At 33.7% G+C, this 22102-nt stretch overlaps 1 protein-coding gene across 4 annotated transcripts; it reads left to right on the forward strand.

The window, feature by feature from the left end:
* Nucleotides 1–4458: 4458 nt before the first annotated feature.
* Nucleotides 4459–14127, forward strand: LOC123554131 (O-methyltransferase MdmC-like). 4 transcript variants are annotated; one of them, XM_053525247.1, is made up of 7 exons: nt 4459–4600; nt 7392–7521; nt 10502–10658; nt 11152–11361; nt 11938–12038; nt 12316–12474; nt 12671–14120. In XM_053525247.1, the coding sequence occupies exons 2-7, from the start codon at nt 7399–7401 to the stop codon at nt 12731–12733; spliced, it is 813 nt and encodes a 270-aa protein (XP_053381222.1). In that variant the 5' UTR covers nt 4459–4600; nt 7392–7398; the 3' UTR covers nt 12734–14120. The 4 variants fall into 4 exon arrangements, with proteins under 4 accessions (XP_053381222.1, XP_045199989.2, XP_053381223.1 ...); XM_045344054.2 differs by lacking the exon at nt 4459–4600 and adding an exon at nt 5863–5932 and having other exon boundaries at nt 12671–14121; XM_053525248.1 differs by lacking the exons at nt 4459–4600; nt 12316–12474 and adding an exon at nt 5863–5932 and having other exon boundaries at nt 12671–14127.
* The last annotated feature ends 7975 nt before the right edge of the window (nt 14128–22102 follow it).

Genomic DNA, 22102 nt, shown 5'->3' on the forward strand with positions numbered 1-22102 from the left:
CCAAGATTGTTCAAATTATTTTGATTCGTCAAAAAACATGGCCGCCAGAGGGCGTGGTCACTTTTCCCTATATGTATATAGTGGAAACTATAAAAATCTTTTTTTGTGAAACTGCTGGCCCGATTTTAAATAATTTTACACAAATGGTTCTTGTATGACCCTCTACCAAGATTGTTCAAATTTTTCCGATTCGTCAAAAAACATGGCTGCCAGGGGATGTGGTCACTTAATAATAGCTAGAGCCTTGATATTTGGCGTTTGATATATGTACTTATACAAACACACTTGAAGCCTTGTACACAGGTAAGCGCTTTAGAGTCAATGACCCTCTTGTTTGTAGATAAGTGGGGCTAATTAGATGTTAAATGAATGCCAGAAACAATCAGCGTAACCTTTTTGTATTTTCTAATGACATGCATATTCATTTATATTTACCAGAAGTTTAGGTCTTTGGCGTTGAGGTCTTTGACAACCCGGTCGATGTCTCTACCTTCCACTCTGATGTCTTTACAGAACTTATCACTCAGACTTTGGTAAAAGGTCCGTCTGGCCTTCTTGTAGTTCCATCTGGGAATGTTAGGTGAAGCAGAGGCTATACGGTCCATAGTAAGATGAACTTGGCGATGTTCGCTACCTCCTAGTTGCTCATCGACTTCCCGCTTGGCATGTCCATGCATGTCATCAGTACATAAAGCAAGGTCAGGGGTTGAAGTTGTTCGCCAGCTTCTGGAGTAAAATGTTGGGGGATCATCCGGCTTGTTGAACTCTCCAGGTTTATTCAGCTTTGTGAGTGACTGTTAAAGTCTCCTACAATAACGAACCTGGTTTCATCAGTTGTAACTTTGTCCAGGGACAGAGCTTTGTCACTTGGAGAGTATATATTCACAAGTTGAACTCGTTCTTTCTGAGGCTCAGAACTTGGAACTCGGATTCATCCATATGCATGTTGGTCTGGACAGCACTGATGTTGTTCCTGAACAATGTCATGATGCCTTCTTTTGTCTGCCAATTCTGTCACAGCGAAAACATTGGTATCCTCTCTTTTGAAGGAGGTCTTTGATTGTAGGTGAGTTTCCCGAATGTAACAGACATTGATGTTTTTCTCATGGAGGATATGCTCAAGTTCAGCTTTCTTGTTGCAGACACCCTCTGCATTCCAATGCATCAACCTGAAAGACTGATGCTAATTTGGTTCGCCTCCTATATATGTTCCTCCTTCTCTTTGCATGTTGTGGATTGAAGGAGAGACCCCCAGTAGCTGTGGTCGGATTCTGTCGAGGCTCAGAGCCCCGCACTGAATCTCCCTGGAGGGACCTCAGAGATTTAGCACCATATTGTTGAATACCGGATGGTTGTGTAATCATAGCGAGAGTGTATGGTGCTGTGGTTCGTTAAGAGAGTGCCAATGGCCCAGAACCTCTGTCTTCAACTCTCTAGGTTTCTGTCGGGGTTACCTCACCCTTAGTTTCGAGTTCATACCCTACCCTAGGAACACAAGGGCTATTTGTCCCATAGCTGGGGGTCTGTTCATAGGCATCAGGGCGTGTCCACACCCCGGTGGGCCTGGCATGCCACATGTCTGGGTGCAGACCTCCTCCGAGTCCCCTGCAGATCTGCCTGAGTCCGCAAGGTGCTCAGTTACCATGTGGCACCAACTGGGAGGCACTGCAAAAGGTCTTGTTTGTAGAGAGGCTATGTACTTACGCACTCGGCTTCTTTTTCACTAGAAGGCTAGCTAGCGGCGGAGGCTGAAAGTGGAATGTGACGAGCACACAACACACCACATTTGACGCATCAACAGACCAATGCCACACAAACAGTTGGCATCTCTGGGTAAGTGTAGAATATAGAACCACAGAACAAAAAAATTACATAATTACTTATAAACACTATAACACCTATTCGTAAAAGTGTTTCTATCTTTGAAAATCTGAGAGTTAATGTCTACTAACGGTGATCTTTAAAGTCAAGCTAAAGCTTTTGTCTTGTAATATGACGTGTTTATGTTATCATAAATCTTCCAAAAACCTACATTTCGTAAATATATTATGATCTTAAAATTATCGTAAAATCAGCTTGTTGGTTTCTCCCCCACCCTTCCCCTCACACATACACACACATAAAAGGGAAGGGTGTTTTACGTATTTGTATCTGGTTTTACCCATTGTTTACGGTACGTAACCTTGGTAGTGTTGTGTACATTCTGATTAAATTTGTTGTTTTACATACAATATGTGCTAAAAAGTCCTATACTTTGACAGACACACAGACAACGCAAAGCGATTTTCTTCCGTTTCTTGCGGAAGATAATAATACTTTAACATAATTGCTCAGAAATATAATTACTCGCGGCTCCGTTCAAGTACTACACACTTTATTTACGGAAACGTATATTGACCCCCCTTATATACGCATCATATAACTTGAATATTAATGAAATATCTAATTTCTAAGATATAAAACTAAATATATGCTATAACTTTTACCACAAATTATTCTTGTAAAATCATATAAAATGTTTTGATCGAACATGTTTATGTTTATAAACAGAATTATGTATGTAACAGATGTATATATTGACGTATGATTGTAATCTCAAATGAAAGAAGTTATGTTTTATGAAGACAAATAACCCCTTCTTTTAAGATGATTTTTATCACTGTAAATAAACAACTGTTAAGTATTCGTTTATAATTACAAAGTTACGTCACCAGCGCGCGCGTTTTCCAGCACTCAAGAGGGAAGATGGCCCACCGCACCCCAATGAAATATTTCTTGAACCGGGTCTGTTATACATACACTTTGTATTCTTAAAACGATAGCTGACATCAGACATACTATTGTATTTTTTTTTTAAAATCTCAGATCTCCTAATGCAGCTTTAGTGAATATAAATAAATTCTGAATTCTTCGTTCGAAAAGAAAGAAAATGCTTCTAAAACCCTTTGCCATTGGTTTCTATCGTGGATGATTTCTGCCATTTCGTGTTGGCGGGGCGAAAACACGAAAACTCGACAAAAACCTAATTTGTCGTGTTTTCGTGTCGGCGGGGTGAAAACGCAAAAAAAAAACCGACACATTTCACGCGAAAACTTGACGTTTAGAAGGGCGCCGACACGACAAATTTATCTGTCGAGTTTTCGTGTTGGTGGGTATAAATAAGTCGTGTTGGCGCCCTTTATTTGTAGTGTTTTCGTGTTTTTGCACCGCCAATACGAAAACATGACAAATACCTTATCTGTCGAGTGTTTGTGTTTTCTCCCCGCCTACACGAAAACACGACAAAATACATTACTTTTGAGTTTACGTGTTTTCGCCCCGCCGACATGACAACACGAAAAACGCTACAAATACTTTTCAGACATCGCAGAGTTACTCTGAAACCTATGGTGTCTAGTTTCTGCCATTTCATGTTCCTTCTTTTAAAATGCTGTCAAATAGTTTTTATACATAAAATATGTGATATTTAACAATCTTAATAACAGGATATTTGTTTTTTTCGTACTTAAATAACACTTTGATAAATATCAAACATGTCATTCGATCAGATTACTTATTTATGTGGAATAAATAAATAACTTAACGGAAATATTCGCTTATGTAGTGCTTTACATATAAACTAAAACAACAGCTATTGATAATTTGCTAAATATTTAGAAATACAGCTTACTTTATATATTAAATATATACATAATCATTTAAAGGACTACTTTCACATTCACCAATACATATAACTTGATTAAACCTTCCCATTCATTTTATATATTTTAAATATAAGGGGGGTCAATATACGTTTCCGTACTTTATTAGATGCGCAACTACTTAATGATGAAAACTGATTAACTATACAATATATAAGCATACATACTAATATTTTTAGTAATCTCAATTTGTATAATAAATAACTAATATCTTTGTTATGATACAGAAACTTGAATACCTTGTAGAAATATTAAAATATACAAGTGATATTATATGTGTACATTATTAAAAGCTTAAACCAGTTTAAAGTTTATAATCAAGTTAAGTCTAGATTTTCAAAATGTAACTGCCTGAGTATATATAAAAAATAAGAAGTCTACTGCTATCATTTCCTGGCAATTGAGCTTTCTTGTATTTCATTCCTGTATAAGGTTTTTTTGCTATTTATATATAAACGTATAATATTAGAAGCTTGAAATCCTTGTAAAAATGAACAGCAAGTAATGTATACAAAATGAAAGCTTATTTTAATTGTATAATCAAGGTTAAACAAATGTAACTTAGTATAAGATTTAAATACATGTTGAAATAGTTAACTAAATACATATGAAATAGAAACATGAATGCAAAACCAATAATGTAAAAGCTTAAATAGTGTAAAATGTATAAACGTGGTAACATCGCGATAAAAATGCTTTAAAAGTAATAATAATAATAACTTTATTTAAAGCGGATAATATATTTGGCTATAAGCAGTCTAACATATGGTCCTCTAAAGTAATACTCATGATAACACTTATTACACAAGGTCTTAAACATGTGGTTGACGTGTTCGCCCATATTTGATACCATGACCTTCTTATACAGGGCAAACTCTTTATTGGACTATCTTAAACTGGTATGTTTTATATTTGTTTATTTGTTAAATTTAGCTAATATGTATACCGGGATAATGAAGAACTAGACATTCTATCGATATCTTAGTTTTAACACACTTCATTTAGTAATAAATTCTGTGTCAGCAAATAGTACAAGGAGTAGTAATTATGCGTGTTTGAAAATGAGAAAGATTTATGTAAGTGATTCGATCGATCGGATGTGAAAATTAGAACAGTATTTAGGTAATCTAGCTGTGTTTAGAATTGTTAACATTTCTGTCTTGATAGAGAGAATTCATATACTACTGCACCCTTATTTCTCTCATATTTACAAACTCAATTTCAATTATATAAATGTCGTGGATGATAATCAATAACATTTGAAGTATTAATCCACCGACATATTGACATGACTCATTTGCAACAATAAAACAGAATAGTAACGCATTACCCGAGTGACTTTTATATACATATGAGCACAACCATGAAAGATACATATACAAACTAATCATAAAACAGCCTAAGCATATTACAATAGTAGAAACAAGCACATCTCAGTTGGACTACCCCGATGTAATAGATCCATTTGTATTATAAATAAATAATACAGCTTCCTATTTGAAAATGGTAATTGTATTCTGTTAGTTTTTTTTAATTATCAGCATTATTTTATTGAATATAACATATGTAATCACCATAGTTCATAACATAACTGCACAGGCGCTAATATACCTGGAGTTCTAACATAGCTGAATACAGTTTATATCGAATGTCAGCCATGTTCATAAGCACAGATAAACTTTTTCTTATTGAAAAGTTGTTAATGTTATGTAAAATCTCAATACTGAACATTGGTATTAATGTAACTAATGCACCAATCCTTTTCCCCGACCATTTAACAGATATTCTTTCTAGTATTCTAATTCGATATCAGTAAAAATCTCATAGCCAATAATTATAGGAATAAATTACATTCTTAGCAAAACAAATATGTTTAGCCTACGACACATGTAAAAAATCTGCGGCCATTATTTAACGCATGGGTACCGCCGAACGCACGTGTACTAGCCTTTTAAACTGCTTTGATAGGACTTTACAACTAATTTAAGTAACTTTTAATAAAATTACAGCCAGTAAATGCTGATTACACCCATCGATTATAAACATATGCATACTACATAGGCTATAGGTTAGTAACGGGCCGCATTTTTTTTCAAATCCGACCGTGATAATATTTTTTCGTCTAAAATTAATCTTTATAATAAAGAAGATTTGACAGTTGGTGTTGTGTTGTGAAAGTGAATGGATGTAAATTTCATTTTCAAAGTGCGGACTGATCTTCAATATCTTCAGTAAGACAGTATGTTCAATGGATGTATAAATTAGGTTTCTTTGTCCGTTGTTGGTATTTAGCTATCGCTTTCAAGTCACTTCTACTGTGAACTTGTAAAACCTTCCGCAAGAACTTTTGCGGAAAGCTCTACCGGGAAATTTATACTTTCGATGAAACGTCGGACTATATGAAATGTCAAAATCGTAAAATATTGAAGTCCGACGTTTATTTATAGAACTAATGCACCATATGCCTTTCTCACCGTCAGTCCATTGTGTTTTAGAACAGATATTGCTTTCTCGTTATTCTCCAAAGGGTCGTTACAGTTAAAAACGTGCTCATAGCCATTTTTAGCCATTCTATGTGGAGTGAAATTACGAATTCTGTACGCATAATTCGTGAAGCACTAGAAAATCAAGATAACTATATAATTGAATAAGAAAATACCGTGCGGGAAAAAAGTTCCGCCGACCGGATTCGAACCGGAATCTTTCGGTTACTACGGCAGCGCCGTTATCCTCGGGGCTACGTAACCATGCATGCTATATGTAAAGAAACATAATGATAATTCAGTATAATATACTTTTAGTAAGGTTAACATTGGAAAGTAAACACAATATGACTGTCAGATATCCCTGGTCGGATAGTACACCTGAGAGTAGATCTAGATGTATTTCTGTTCAGTTTTATGTATAGATGTTGACAAAAGGTATTTGCACAAAGGATACTAAAGGTTCCTGCGAATATATTTAAGAAATAATTTTTAGCAAAAGAGTGCTTTAACACTATTTATGCTCGATAGCGGTTATGCGTGTGGCTCAATAATTTCACGAGGGCGCAGTCCGAGTGAAATTATTTGTACGACGTATTACCGCCCGAGTGTATAAATATATAGCGTTAAAACAAGGTTTTGCTATAAATTATTTCGACTCTAATATGCCCTTAATCTAAAACAATAGATAAAATATAGTAACGAATTTCTTGGTCGCAACAAAAACATTGACGTCATCGCACGTTAACGTGACGTCATTCTAGTGTAAGAGTGTTTTAACAAAGACAGGCATTTTAGAATTAGAAGAATAAAATGAGATAGAAATAATAATATAGATGTAGTGACTATTAATGGCAGCCCTCATTTCAAAATGTTACATAAAGTGGTAATAGACAGGCATAATTTATTAATGGTGACGGGGATCAGATAAATCTAACCACGGACGATGTTATATCCACGTACGGCACTTTCGATGACACCAATATATTTAATTTAAAAGAACCATTTTATGTTGTCTATCAATAACGTTGTATCTATCAAACGCGCCCATTTTATCGAATCAATTTGATAAATGACATAGTGATGTTGTTTTTTATCTTGATGCAGGTTACACAATTATCAATTTACATTGCATCTAGTTAATATTTGTGATTATCTGATTAAATTCATGAAAACATAGGTGCATAATATATTGTTTTCGTTTCAGGAAAAAAATGGCGAAGGTGATACGCGATCCTGCCATTGGTGAGCTGTACAAAATAAAAGAACTATGCGCAGAAAAGGGAGTTGATGCGGACATACAGAAAAGACTGAGTGATGCAATAACTCTTGCAGAGGTAGGCTTGAATTCTAACCATTTGCATCTCATTTGTTTTTAAAAGCAGCTTGACCTGGTAATATTACATGATAAAGATAAGTAGTGTCAATTTAACATTTGTGACACCGGTACTATATCAGGGATTAGACGTACAGGTTTTTATGTCTCTAAGTTGCTTTTTGTACTTCTAGCATGTGTAAATGTTGAGTTCTGCTCAACCTGGGGCTAGAGGGCGTGGACGGTAGCATGCATTTCTACTACCGTCTATGAACAGGCTCAATCAAACCGAGCCTGCAACATTTTCGTTTTTGTCGTCTTGAACGACCTGTGGAGTTTTCAGTTTTTCTATTTTGTGGCTTCGTTTTGTTTCGAGTCAAATGATGCGTTATTATAAATCAATAGTTAAAACTAAGCACTGCCAATGATGCCGCATGAGACCATTACAGCAGAACTACCGGCGCCGCCTAGCGGCACCGACAGCGTCGCATTACAGTTAGATGCGTGAAAAAGAAAACGAATATCGTGTATACTATCGAGATGAATATTCTTGGTACTTTTTGGAATCGGTGTTGTTTGGGTTTCTTCCAGCACACTATGCGATTCGGACTCAGTAGACGCTTGCTGTTTTACGCTTTGCTGTATAAAAGCATTGAACATTGAATAAAAATGTAAATGAGCATTTGATAATAAGAAATTAGCGCTAAATACTTTCTACGTAGAAAAAATGAAATGAAATACAATATATTCAATGTGAAACGATTTTCGTCACGCTGCACGCTGCCGTTACTGAAATTTATTATATATACATAATTATGTTTGTAAGATAGAACGTCACTGTTCCATTGTGGCCTAATGGTTGTCGTGTTCGCTTTGCAATATCGAGAGGTCAGGTGCTCGATCCTCACCAGAACCAAACAATTTTTTTTTAATTTCTTTGTTTTATTTCACTATTTTTTTTATTTTATTTATCATGAATTTTGAAAATATTGTAACAAAAGCCATTCAGGTGAAAATTTAACAAGCGTTTTGTTTTGATGTCAGGTTCCAATGTACTGCCTGTAAAGTAGCTTTTAACTAAAAAAAAAGTTTTTGGGTCAAAACTAACAGGAATTGAACTTTGAAAAGCGCATATTGCTCTTCTCCCCTTTCACATATATTTCATCCACTATCTTAAAAATTACTGACCAGAGTTTATCACTTGAAAAACTATTGGCTATACAAAAAGATGAGAATTATCAATAGACATCAAAAGGTTCCTACTAACATTCCTACTCTATAGAGCTAAAAGATTAACATTAAAAAGCCATAGACTGTTAGCTTAGCAGTTCAGTAAAATAAACAGGGGGTTTCGAGAATTTCGGCAAACAGTGTTTTTCTATGAGCAAAATTCTGATCATTAATTTTCAAAAATGGTTTGTCTTTTGAATTTAAAACAAGCTTTGTACATGTAAATGATTGTTTGTCATTCTCCCATATCAGACGTCTATCATAGCAGTATTTTCGCCCGAAAGTTGGATCCATTCTTAATTCCTTCCAAAAAGAACCATATTTTGACAATTATAGTGTCATTAAAAAGAATTACAATAATCATTGTCTTCGATCCCAGGATTACGTAAATTCTGATCTCTATAAACTTTGGAAGTCCTCCTTTCCAAACATTAACACGAAAAGAGACACAATTTCTTAGGCTATAAGTCTAATGTGATTCTGTTAGGTTTAAAAATTTTACAGTTCAGACTTTTCAATGTTGATGCAGTTATCATTTGTGACCGGTTTCTATGATAATAATTTGTATAAAATTGTTGATGCAGTATGTTTTATGTGAATAACAGAAATTATTCAAATACGTTTTCCTCTTCATCTTGGTGCAGATGTAAATCTATACAGAACTTTCTTTTGGTTAGAATAATTGTCGAGTTTTCACATGACAAGATTTAATCTTAACACAGTCTAAGACATAACAAAGTTATATTGCATTCTGAAATCATGAATTATCATTAATACAAATAATTGTAATAGATCTAATAGAACATAAACTTCCTTAATTGTTTTTCTTTCTTCCATAATTTCAGATATTTGTAGCCACTGCAATAACACTGCTTCTTTAATTTTTTATGGGGCACTGGTGATTTTTCAAGGGAGCTCTGCCTTTTAGGTAGTACCTAATTTCATATTATAATCCAAAGTCCGAGGGACATGCCATCGGATAATGTGACATCAAAACTTAATATGCAGAAAAGTAGTACAGAAAAGAACAACCTGTTTCCTAAATATTAGTAGTTAGACCCAATTTAATTTTTGTTGTCTATCTAACAACGATCGATTTAACTCCATAGTCTGTTTAGACTCGAACCCGCAAAGGTTAAACATTTAGCCATAAAGGATAGATAAGGTCATTATAATTTTAGACAGGGAATGTCTTAGGTCCGGGAAAGAAATCAGAGGAATGGAATTTTAATTTACATCACCTTTTAAACAAGATTTCTTTCAATCTAAACAGTAGATTTGGAACTACTACAGAGACCGGTACTAACTCAGACATGACGAAGACATTGCTCGTAGAAAGCAAGGCAATGTAGCCCTGCACAGAGACCGGTACTAACTCAGACATGACGAAGACATTGCTCGTGAAAAGCAAGGCAATGTAGCCCTGCACAGAGACCGGTACTAACTCAGACATGACGAAGACATTGCTCGTGAAAAGCAAGGCAATGTAGCCCTGCACAGAGACCGGTACTAACTCAGACATGACGAAGACATTGCTCGTGAAAAGCAAGGCAATGTAGCCCTGCACAGAGACCGGTACTAACTCAGACATGACGAAGACATTGCTCGTGAAAACCAAGACAATGTAGCCCTGCACAGATACCGGTACTAACTCAGACATGACGAAGACATTGCTCGTGAAAAGCAAGGCAATGTAGCCCTGCACAGATACCGGAATGTTACATATATTTCTATAGTTAATAACAAGTTCTAAGTAATAAAACATGTTTCAGGCGAGAGATGCTTACTGTGCAAGTGTAAGTTCAGAACCGAGCGATGCTTTGGCAACGCTACAGAGAGAGACACTAGAGTACCCTTTCGATCAAGTATATAAAGACGGGAAGACAAAGTGGAAACTTAATCCGAGGATGATGTCTGGGCACTTTGAAGGTTTGTAAGTTATTAAAGAACCACTAACATATAAAACAGAGTTATATTATCATTCAATTTAAACCAGACATCGCTTATTTCAAAAGAACAATAAACCGTTTGTATTTTATGGTTTTACTAACTAAAACAGAGCACCGCCCGAGGATTGTTAGCCTTCTTTTTTATCAGATGATGTTAAAAATAAATCAAGAAAAGTGGCCCTAAAGTATAACCAAGAAATACCAAATACATTTTCCATAAGTCTATCAAAATGCATGAAAGAAGTATAGTTCTTGTCCAACATACTCGCCCAATGACGAGAAACATTTCAAAGCTATTTCTCTTATAATATTTAAGGAAAGTGGACCTCAAGAGACGACAATGCCTAAGAGTTTTCATTTTTCAAAAATCAGGCAAGCTATAACTACATTTGCTTGTTGACCGCGGTTGCTTATATGAAAATAAGTAAGACTAACATACGACATACAGTATCGTAATAAATTTCGTTTTGTAGGTAAATTCTTGCAAAGCATTGTAAGTATGTCAAAAGCAAAAAGAGTTTTGGAAATTGGTATGTTTACTGGATATGCAGCTTTAGCATGCGCGGAAGCCCTTCCCGAAGATGGGACTGTGACAACATTGGAATTTGATCCATTCCTAGAGGAGGTGGCTAAAGGCTTTTTTGCCAAATCCCCATGCGGAAAGAAAATTTCTATTCGAATAGGTAACTTAATTAAAATAAAATAAATCTTTTTGACAAGCAATTGTCAGACTAGATATTTATAATAAAATATTTACATTCCCAGACGGACCATGATGGGACAAATTTTTATCTAAAAGTTACTATGATTTTAGAAAGTTTTAATCGTGTCAAGTAACGTCTAATATGTTTATTTATTACTTCGTCTGTTGAAATGGCATTGAATTGACAAATAGGCCAGAGGTGACATCAGTGACATTTTCAATACCGATAACGGTGTGCCATTTTCGATACCGATAACGGAAAATACCGGAAAAGACAGAAAAGACCCCACATGATTTTCGACGGTAAACCTGTGCTTAATCAGTTAGTGTTCAGTCCAGTACGATAAAATTTCTTTAATTTGTCTAATGTTATTGGGTTGCTAAATCTTATTAAACTTCAACAATAACATGTTTATATCGAGTATTGCGACACCGTAAACATGCACCTTTTTATGCTGGCTGGCAGGAGTAAGAATTCTAGGAGTAAATGATAAGCAGTAAATGTTTAACGACCTTTGTACAACTATAAGACAATACTGGAATATTTTTATTTTAGGAGACGCTAAAGAAACCTTACTGAAACTAGCGGAGGAAAAGGCTCAGTATGATGTTGTCTTTATTGATGCTAATAAGGATGGTTATCTTAACTATTTTAAGGTAATTCAAGTATGATTGATAACTTATCCGCACATTTAAACCACTTTAAACATGTATTTATCAAAGTGGTTCAGTATGTTCTTACACTGATTTGAAACCAGTAATGCTTTTTGATATTCATTGACGTGCGAAACTTGTTTGAAAGTGACAGATTTTTCATAATGATATTCATAAACCGGCAACATATCTACATATTTCATACCCAAGTTAATCTTCAACTGAACAGATTAAAAATTCACTTAATTAAAACATTTATATATGTTTACACTGAGAACAGACAGTTATTGAGAAAGATCTTCTCGCCAAGGGAGGAACAGTGGTTTTTGATAATGCACTGATGTATGGCGGCGCCTATAATATGAAATCAACCAATGAACATGCACTTGATATCAGAAAATGTAATGAATATGTGAAGTCAAGAGATGATATGTTTCAGGTAAGTGAGATATAGGTTGAATTACTTCATCTATATTTTTGTAATTAAGACGTAGAAATCTTTAACGTGTGCTTATCATCCTACTCAGGATCAAAATTAGTGTACAGGAAACAGCTTTCGAGTGCAAGCGTTCTTTAACTAAATTAAATGTTTATTTAGCCTGTAAAACCAACATATTCTTTATATTTTTCTACAGGTTCTTGTCCCTATCAGAGACGGCGCATTGATTGTGAGACGTAAAGAAGACGTCTTCCTATAGAAACATACAAGATGTTAGTTGCAAATGCAGTTCGATTAACTGCAAAAACCGTTGCACAAATTGAGGGACAAGGCAATAATTTATATTTGATTTTTAGCTCACCTGAGCAATGCTCAGGTGAGTTTTTCTGATCACTTTCTGATCACTCGATGTCCGGCGTGCGTCGTCTGTCGTCTGTATGTCGTCTGTCTGTCTGTCAACATTTAGCTTGTGTATGCGATAGAGGCTGTATTTTTCAACTGATCTTCATGAAATTTGGTCAGAATGATAACCTAGATAAAATCTAGGCCGAGTTTGAAAATGGGTCATCTGGGTCAATAACTAGGTCACTAGGTCAAATTAAAGAAAACCCTTGTGTATGCGATAGAGGCTGTATTTTTCAATTAATCTGCATGAATTATGGTCAGAATGATAACCTTGATAAAATCTAGGCCGAGTTTAACAATGGAACATCTAGGATTAAAAACTAGGTCACTAGGTCAAATCAAAGAAAAACCTAGTGTATGCGATAGAGGCTGTATTTTTCAATTAATCTTCATGAATTTTGGTCAGAATGATTGCCTTGATGAAATCTAGGATAGTTTTGAATATGGGTCATCTAGGGTTAAAAAGTAGGTCATTAGGTCAAATCAAAGAAAAACTTTGTGTATGCGATAGATGCTATATTTTTTAATTGATCTTCATGAAATTAAGTCAGAATGATTGCTTTGATGAAATCTAGGTCAAATTCGAATATGTTTCATCTTGGATCAAAAATTAGGTCACTAGGTCAAATCAAAGAAAAACCTCGTGTATGTGATAGAGGCTGTATTTTTCAATTGATCTTCATGAAATTTTGTCAGAATGATAGCCTTGATAAAATCTAGGTCAAGTTCGAATATGGATCATCTTGGTTCAAAAACTAGGTCACTAGGTCAAATCAAAGAAAAACCTTGTGTATGCGATAGAGGCTGTATTTTTCAATTGATCTTCATGAAATTTGGTCAGAATGATAGCCTTGATGAAATCTAGGTCAAATTCGAAAATGGGTCATCTGAGATCAAAAACTAGGTCACTAGGTCAAATCAAAGAAAATACTTGTTTTTGCTGCAATTTTAATGATAATTGGTCAGAATATTTTTTCCATGAAATCACTAGGTCAAACATGTTTACACTGTTATGGTGTAATATGGTGTGTTTCTCAGGTGAGCGACCTAGGGCCATCTTGGCCCTCTTGTTTATAATAAGCTATGTTATATACTGCTTTGCAAAAAGAATATGAAATTAAAATGTAATAAGGTTTTAATCTGTTATTTTCTTTATTATTTGAGTAATTTTCAATTTCCCGATAAGTAAATACACTGTCGTTCCATTACTATGGAGGTATTGTCACTAACTCCTGATACGCATTAATTAGGCTGACCAACATATTTGCGACTTGCTCTATTCGCGTCAATAATACCGAAATACCTTTATTTTCCTGTTTTTACAGTGCTAACATTTCCTTTTAAAGTGGAAATCTCACACTACAACGCGTCGTGTTCTGTGTAATACGTGATGAGTATCAGCATGAACGAACTGCTTTGCTTTGCCCACTAATTTTGCTATAAAAATTGTTTATAATACATCTCAAAAAAAACTAGCTCTATTAAGCATTGAAGAAATTAATAGTCTAACAATTCATATACATACTAATATAACAGATTCATTATATAATAAATGTATAGTAAGATAAACGTGGATCATAGTTATTTTGAATTATAGTCAATAGATTCAGTTATAAATACTGTAATATAGGTAATACTTAGGACTGGATCTCACGGCCTGATTTGAAAAAAAAATATATCCAAGCAAAACAAAGTCCCTTCCTTATAAGCTTGAAATGAAAATCAGGTAACAGATGGACAGTGAGCTAGGACATGTGTCTTGTCTTGATATGCTGAATGTTTGTGCCAGGTTATTTGATTATCCACCAATGCCTGAACAAATATAGAACGAACACGAAATTTCACCTCTAAATGAAACATTGACCTCAGAGGTATGGATATATTTTAGTCTTTCACGTCACAAGTTCTGATGCTTTGGTCAATTTTGTGCCATGTCACTTGAATATTTGTCCATGCACGAAGCAATAAAAACATTACTGTGAACATGGTGTTTATGGTGGCATAAAACTGCCTTCACTTAATTATCAGCTTTCATGAAAACTTTCACGAAAATAATTTAGGTTTTCACGAAAAGTAAAAAAATCACGAAAACAGAAATACATTTCATGAATGCAAGATAAATATCTTAACATGAAAATTTGCTCGTTACTGCTTCAAACTGCCACAGCATAACACTTAAAGTTTTCATGATACCAATTAACTTTTTATGAAAGTAGTTAACTAGGAATAGAAACAGAATATATTCGGAACGATTCTTCTGTCTTTCTGGGGGTAACGTGGTTCAGGAACACTGAACAAGGTAAACAGTAATGCTCGCCAAATGAGAGATTATCTATTTTTAGATATCTGGTTTCGTGAAAATTATCTTGTTTCGTGAAAAATTATACTATGTACGATACTCCTCCCAGTTGTGTCCCAAACGATAAACAGTAATGCTTACCGAATGAGAGATTATCTAATTTTAGATATCTGGTTTCGTGAAAAATTATCTGGTTTCGCGAAACTTTTCATGAAAACTTTTCTTGAAATATTTTGTGGTTTCGTGAAAAATTATCTGCTTTCGTGAAAAATTATCTGCTTTCGCGAAACTTTTCATGAAAATTTTCTTTAAGTGGTGTCAGTTCAAAGCACTAACTAGCATAATTTCGTGTTAAGATATTTAAGTGGCCTTTGTGATAATTTACTGTTTTCATGAAATTCTCCATTATTAACGTGAAAACCTAAATTATTTTCGTGAAAGTTTTCATGAAACCTGATAACTAAGTGGTCGCAGTTTTATGCCACCATAGGTGTTTAATGTTACACGCACATAGTCAAAGAAAAAGGTCACTATATGATGAAACAGGGAAAGTAAACAACGGAATTTCAACTTATATTACTTTTAAGGCATGATTTCTTACAATACCTTGTTTATACATGAAGAAAGCGTGATATTGTAAATAATTAGTACCACAATAAAATTTTATCTAGGAAAATAACAAGATACAAAAGTATCATTATTTCATTATTAGTGTACAAAAGTAAAAGAGGAGGATGTCCTATATACATTTCAGATTTACTACATTTTGTTCATAATGATCATTACAGTCTGAGCTCAATCGAAAACATGGATCTTTCTATTGTTAAACCTAAAACGAACTACCTGAAACAAACATTTAGCTACAAAGCTGCACACATATGGAATTCACTTCCTTATTACATTAAACTTCATAATAATAATATAACTACTTTCAAGCACAATTTAAAGAATTTTCTCTTGTTACAATAGTTTTTAGCAATTAATCACTTGTAATTACAAGAATTTTGTTGAATTGATGTTACTGTATTCGGTTCCAATAATAATAATATTCATACTATCTTATTATTCAAATCTGGAACTATTTATTATCTTATGGGACAGACTTTCTTTTTTGTATGTATCTTAATTGTCATGTATAATCTTTGTGACGCATGGTAATTCTTTTAAAACATAGTTATTGTTACATTACGTTTATTTTTAAGACTTCTTTAATTTGAGACGTGTTTGTCGAGAAAATTTAATTATTTCTGATATGTGTATTTTTGTATAAATGTTAAATTATAAATTGACTGTATGATTGTGTGTATGTGTGAATGTATATCAGTTGAAGGCCATACTGGAAATAAGTTGTAAAATATCTGTATTTGTACACTTAGTATGTCACCTTCAGAAAATAAAGTTATTATTTATTCACAGGAACACGCTTTGTATGGTATTTGGATTATAGGAATAAATTATCTGGTATAATTTTCAAAATTTATAAATATTCCCTTTTAGTAAGTTATTAAGAAGATATGCCATAAATACTGATAATAAACTGAATTTATAATCGGATGATACAGGACTAACTTAACAATATGAGTGATTAGTGATTTCAGTCTTGATGTAAAATGTACACAATGCTATGTTCAGTTTATTTGCATAATATGAACCACAGAAACAGTCAACACCTCAGAAATAAAGATATTAAAAAAAATTATAGAATAGAATAAAATGGTAAAATGAATTTCCACCAATAAAATGATTAATATATAAAATGTATTTTATAAAATATAGAAACTAGAAATAAGTATGTAATACTATATTACTATTTCGATACACAGTGGAAAAATACTAACTGCATGCTGGTGCAATACAGAGTCTGAAACATGTTCTCGTGGTGTTTTAATGGACAATTATGATTAAAAGTATTAAATTTTATTAAGTCCTGTCGCTTCACAGTGAAAAAGGCACCTTAACAGTGAAAAAAGGCCCGCTCTGAAATTTTGAAATCATTCTGCAAAAACTGAAGCGAGCGGAAGCTGATTTTATTTTTTTGATTCTGGAAAAAAATGGAGAAATCCGTTGACCAAGCAATCACTTTGGTGTGGCCTTAGGTAAATACATTGACCGATATCGACCATTAGGTTTTACGGATTCTTGTTCGGAATCTTGCAAACTTGTCTGGAATTGATCCAATATCAAATGATCCAACGAAAGTATTTAAATCAACTTCTATATAACACATTTATGTCCAGAATACCAATCGTCTGAGTCGGAAAATACCGTTACTATCGTCAGTAAGTTCTAAGTATTCATTCTCTAGTATTTGCAATCTGACACAAAACCAAATCCTCATTATCATTTCTGCCATCATTACGATCAAAGTATTCATTCTCTAATGTATCTGCAATTTGACTCAAAATAAATTGTTTGTTTGTTTTGTAGGGTTTAACGTCACACCAACACAATCAAAGGTCTTATGGCGACTTTACAGCTTTTGATGCGGGCACCTGGGTAGAACCATCACCAGTTGGATGGCGTCCTCTCATGAAAAATTCAACGCCTTGAGTGAAGTTCGAACCCACATCTGTGGGGGCAAGTGATTTGAAGCCAGCGACCTTAACCACTCGGCCACGGAGGCCCTCTGACTTTAAATAAAATCCTCATCATTATCATCATCATCCATTTTGCAGTAATCAGCACAACTACTTACTTTCAACTGACTCTTTTTGCGCCCGTATGTTTAATTTTGTTTAACTCAAATGGCATCAATATCGTAATCTGCGAATAAAACAAAGGTGCTGATTGATCCTATTATGTATGCAAATTAAAACAAAGCAGGATTCTGTATGGCTATGGTACAGGTAGTATATAGCATTTGTTGTCTCTCATATTTGAAATACACTCTCGGGGCTACGCCCGTCGAGTGTATTTCAAATATATCGCGGCAGCAATGCTATATATATATTACATTATTTTTTACCAAGGTTACATTGATTTAATTCTAATATTTGATTTAACTTAATACGAATCTTATTACATGATATATATTCGAAGTTTGGAAACCATGTAGAGATAGAAAAACAAGTAATATGTACAAATTGAAAGCTTACAACAGGGTATAATGAAGGTTACACCTAGATTTAACTTTAACTTAAAACATGTTGTGTATGAATAGAAACTTGATAGGTAGCGCTGCATGTCACAGCGACCTACGATCGCCACGACATAAGCTCCTGTAGAAATGACAAAACAATCGTTAAACATCGGGTATTTCCGTATTCTCCGTATAGTTCTAGAATACACCAACGCTCTCCGCCTGTGTTAAATGTCTTTGCTCGTTCGCGTGAAAGTAACAAATTATGTAACCGTCATTAAGTTGAACAGATTGCGTTATTATAACGATTTTTCATTTATACTCTTGAAAGGAGTAATATTTCTCATGAGGAAGAATTGACCTCATGACCGATATTGCAGAAAATCGATATCAGGGGAGACAACAGCTATTTGGTATTGGTAACATATATTGGTAACAGGTGACCGGTATTGCGATGTCGATATCTACTGCCTCCGGGTATTGTCACCTAGATGTTTATTTCAATATCAAGTGTAATAAAAGAGAAGGTTTTTCATAAGATAATTAAACAAGCTTGAATTATCACTGGAGTTACAAATTATGGAAAAGGGATTTTTCATTAGAAATAAAAGTAGTCATTTTTATCAAATGAATGTTTAATATGTAATTTTCTGAACCATAGCATTTTTAACATGTTATTTTATAATAATTAAATTAATTTTTATACCAATAGACCATATCTATCAGCAATTAAAATCCATATTTTCATATAAAATTATTTTCATACATATTCTTATATAAGAAGAATGTATATTTTAACATGTTTTCGAAAAACAATGTAACAAAATCGGCTGAACATTGCTATCTGTAAACCATTTAGATTCAAGTTAAAGGCAAATATCGATGAAGTCTTTTATTTATTTATTTTTCATTTTCAACCAAATCTGAAATGTAAATGACCCTTAATCTCTAGAAAAAAGGAGGTTCGTACCCAAAGACACATCCTTTTATATTTATATAGCACTAGCATTGATATTTTTACGGCGTCTCCCATCTCTAAAATATGCTGTCGTTGAAAAATAAACTGATACTGATAAGTTATTTATTTTTTTTTTTTAAACAGCTGTTTACAATTTATAAATACACAGGTGTAGGTTTTGAATTATTTTAATCTGAAATGGTTGAACATCACACGTATATCAATTTAATAATTCTTAACATATAGACAAAATAGGAAGTTTAATGAATCGAAAATTATGGTATGTTTGTAAAATTTAAAAAAAAAAAAAAAAAAGGTAGTGGCAATCAGCGTGGTACAGGTATTTTGCCATATTCAGGCAGACATTATTCATTTTAATATAACTCCACCAATATAATTATGAAAACTGTTTGCAAAATAAAAAATATGCAAAAGATTAAAATCGCATGATAATTTTACCTTGTAATTACAAAACAAATACCCGTATTAAATTCAAAACGCAATTATAGCCATATCAGTATTATAAACGTCTGTGTTGTTTTAACGTTCCTTATTTAGAGGTAATTGGCAAGTTTTATTACAGGTCCAATAAAAAGGATTTATGCGTGATGCATACAACATTTTATTACTTCTATATAGAAATTTGTTTCATGTAAAATTATCTTGAATTGAACATGTACAATAAATTATGAAAGTAAGTTAATCACGACGACATTTATGATAACTGAAAAGATCATGAAACCAGGTAAAATGTTCACGAAAACAAAAATATATCATTAAGTTACTGAAGTAAAATTCAGTTCTGTTTTAAATGCAGATATTATTTACATTGCAAAACATTCTTGTACACAAAAAAATGCTCCGGACATATTTTTCCAGCTTTAATTTGATCAAGGCGGACCTTGAAATTTATTTACTCAAATTTATTAAGATTTTACTTAATAATATACAAAAAATTCTGTATTTTACTTTTTTACGACAGTTTGCATTTGTGATCCAATGGGTCGATAGGAAAGCTATCTCTTTTAATGTTTAATTGACATAATTGGCATAACTGACACTTGATATTTAAATGTATATGAAATAAGGTGAGAACAACAACATAAGAAGAAATGCGCATCTCTTTCTTTTTAGAACCGAAATATTAAAATGCAATATTTATCTTATATTGTTTTTGTGATATTAACACAAAATGAATTACTCGCGAAGTAAAATTACATTAAATTATTAAATCATTACTTTAACCTTATGATCACAATACCGTATGTTCACGCGGCATACTATAATATCGTCTGCTTATGACGCTAGAACAACAACTTCACGCTGAAGTTAATTTTTCTTCGAAATTAGTGGAAATAAACCGTCTGAGAACGAATCAAAATTTTATTTCACAAAAATGAAATAAATATCATTCAAAAGATAAATTCAATGAGAGTAGGAAAGTTCTTGCACCTAAGCTTTCATATCAATGGTTTTATACAAAAAAAAATGCTTTGAAGAAACGCATGTATGAGCTTTTTGTACATTTTATATGGAAACATAGAAGGGAAAAAATGACGAAATGATGGCATCAAACTTCATGCGAAGAACGAATCAAAAATTAAGATAAAATTTAATTTAAAATAACCTTGTGATGAATCAAATGTTGAACTTTGGTAATATGTTTGCACCTAAGGTTTCTTATTTTTAGTAATTTTGTTATTAAGTAAAATGTGTACATGCCCTTCTTATTTCTATATAGAAAATCTGACCGCTATCGATTATTGGCCGGAGGAATATTCTTCGGTATGAGTGAAATATGAAATATCAGTCCCGATTGACCAACGTTTATACAATATATTTTTTTTTCAACGTACATGTATAAACATAAATAACAAAAATGGCGGATGGCAGTTCTCTGTTTATGAAAATACACTTGAATTTTGAAAGTTATATTGACTGTATTACCAACGGGATTCTATCAAGTGTAAATGTTCTGGTACTGACTTGAAGATGATGTTTCTAGTGTTTGACAAAGTTTAGCAAGTTTACATGAAGGACGTCATAATTCATGGAAAAAAGACATTTTTTTTCCAAATAAGTGTAAGATAAGGGTAGAAACTTCTTACTCCTGAACTCTCGTTTACGATTAGGAGATGGGCTGATTTAACTATCTGGCAGGTGCAGATAATTATGTTGGAGAGACAGATTCATGCAGGTACAAGAACGCTAGCTATCTACATTGATTCTTTTACAGGACTAATGCACAATACAAATGGCGTCCCAGAAGACACTGGAGAGCATCTCAGAAATTTCCAAAGTCTAGACAGGGATTTGAACCCTGAACCGCTGGATTGACTGTCGAATGTATTACCACTGAATCACCACTTGTGACATTGAATAATTTGTGTATTTATCTGTATTGTAATGTATCATGCACACTTGCATACAATGGCAAAGACTGCTCAGTGCTAGAACTGCTGGTCCTTGGTTTGGCTTTACTCAAAAAGCAGTGTCTAGCTGTCTGGTAACAGGACGCCTACCTGGGTTCTACCCGTCCGGTAACGGAGACTTAGCCTTAAACGTAAAGTTTAGGGCATAGGCCATAGGCATTCGGCACATTTGTTTGGTCAAATATGATAAAATAACATCAATCACTCCAGGACCTAAAATAAATCAAGCGCCCAATTACTATATATTGATTAAATAAAGGTATTTAAGTCGGTAGCGCTGCATGCCACAGCAACCTTCGTTTCACACTCGTCATTATTCACCACCCCCCCCCCCCCCCAAAAAAAAAAAAAAAAAAAGATATTGCCAACTACCTGCATGCCAACAACACCATACGCATGTATCTTTCAGTTCCCGGGTATACCATTTACATGTCATTGTTCATTTATGAAAAATA

The sequence above is a fragment of the Mercenaria mercenaria genome, chromosome 15 (genome assembly GCF_021730395.1).
Source record: "Mercenaria mercenaria strain notata chromosome 15, MADL_Memer_1, whole genome shotgun sequence".
NCBI classification, from domain to species: Eukaryota; Metazoa; Mollusca; class Bivalvia; order Venerida; family Veneridae; genus Mercenaria; species Mercenaria mercenaria.

Excerpts from the sequence above, each read along its gene's own strand:
- LOC123554131 (XM_045344054.2), top strand. The coding sequence starts at position 5,883 with ATGGATGTAAATTTCATTTTCAAAGTGCGGACTGATCTTCAATATCTT. Across the intron at positions 5,933-7,391 it reads ACTGATCTTCAATATCTTCA|GAAAAAAATGGCGAAGGTGA; the intron begins GTAAGACAGTAT and ends TTTTCGTTTCAG. Across the intron at positions 12,475-12,670 it reads CAAGAGATGATATGTTTCAG|GTTCTTGTCCCTATCAGAGA; the intron begins GTAAGTGAGATA and ends ATTTTTCTACAG.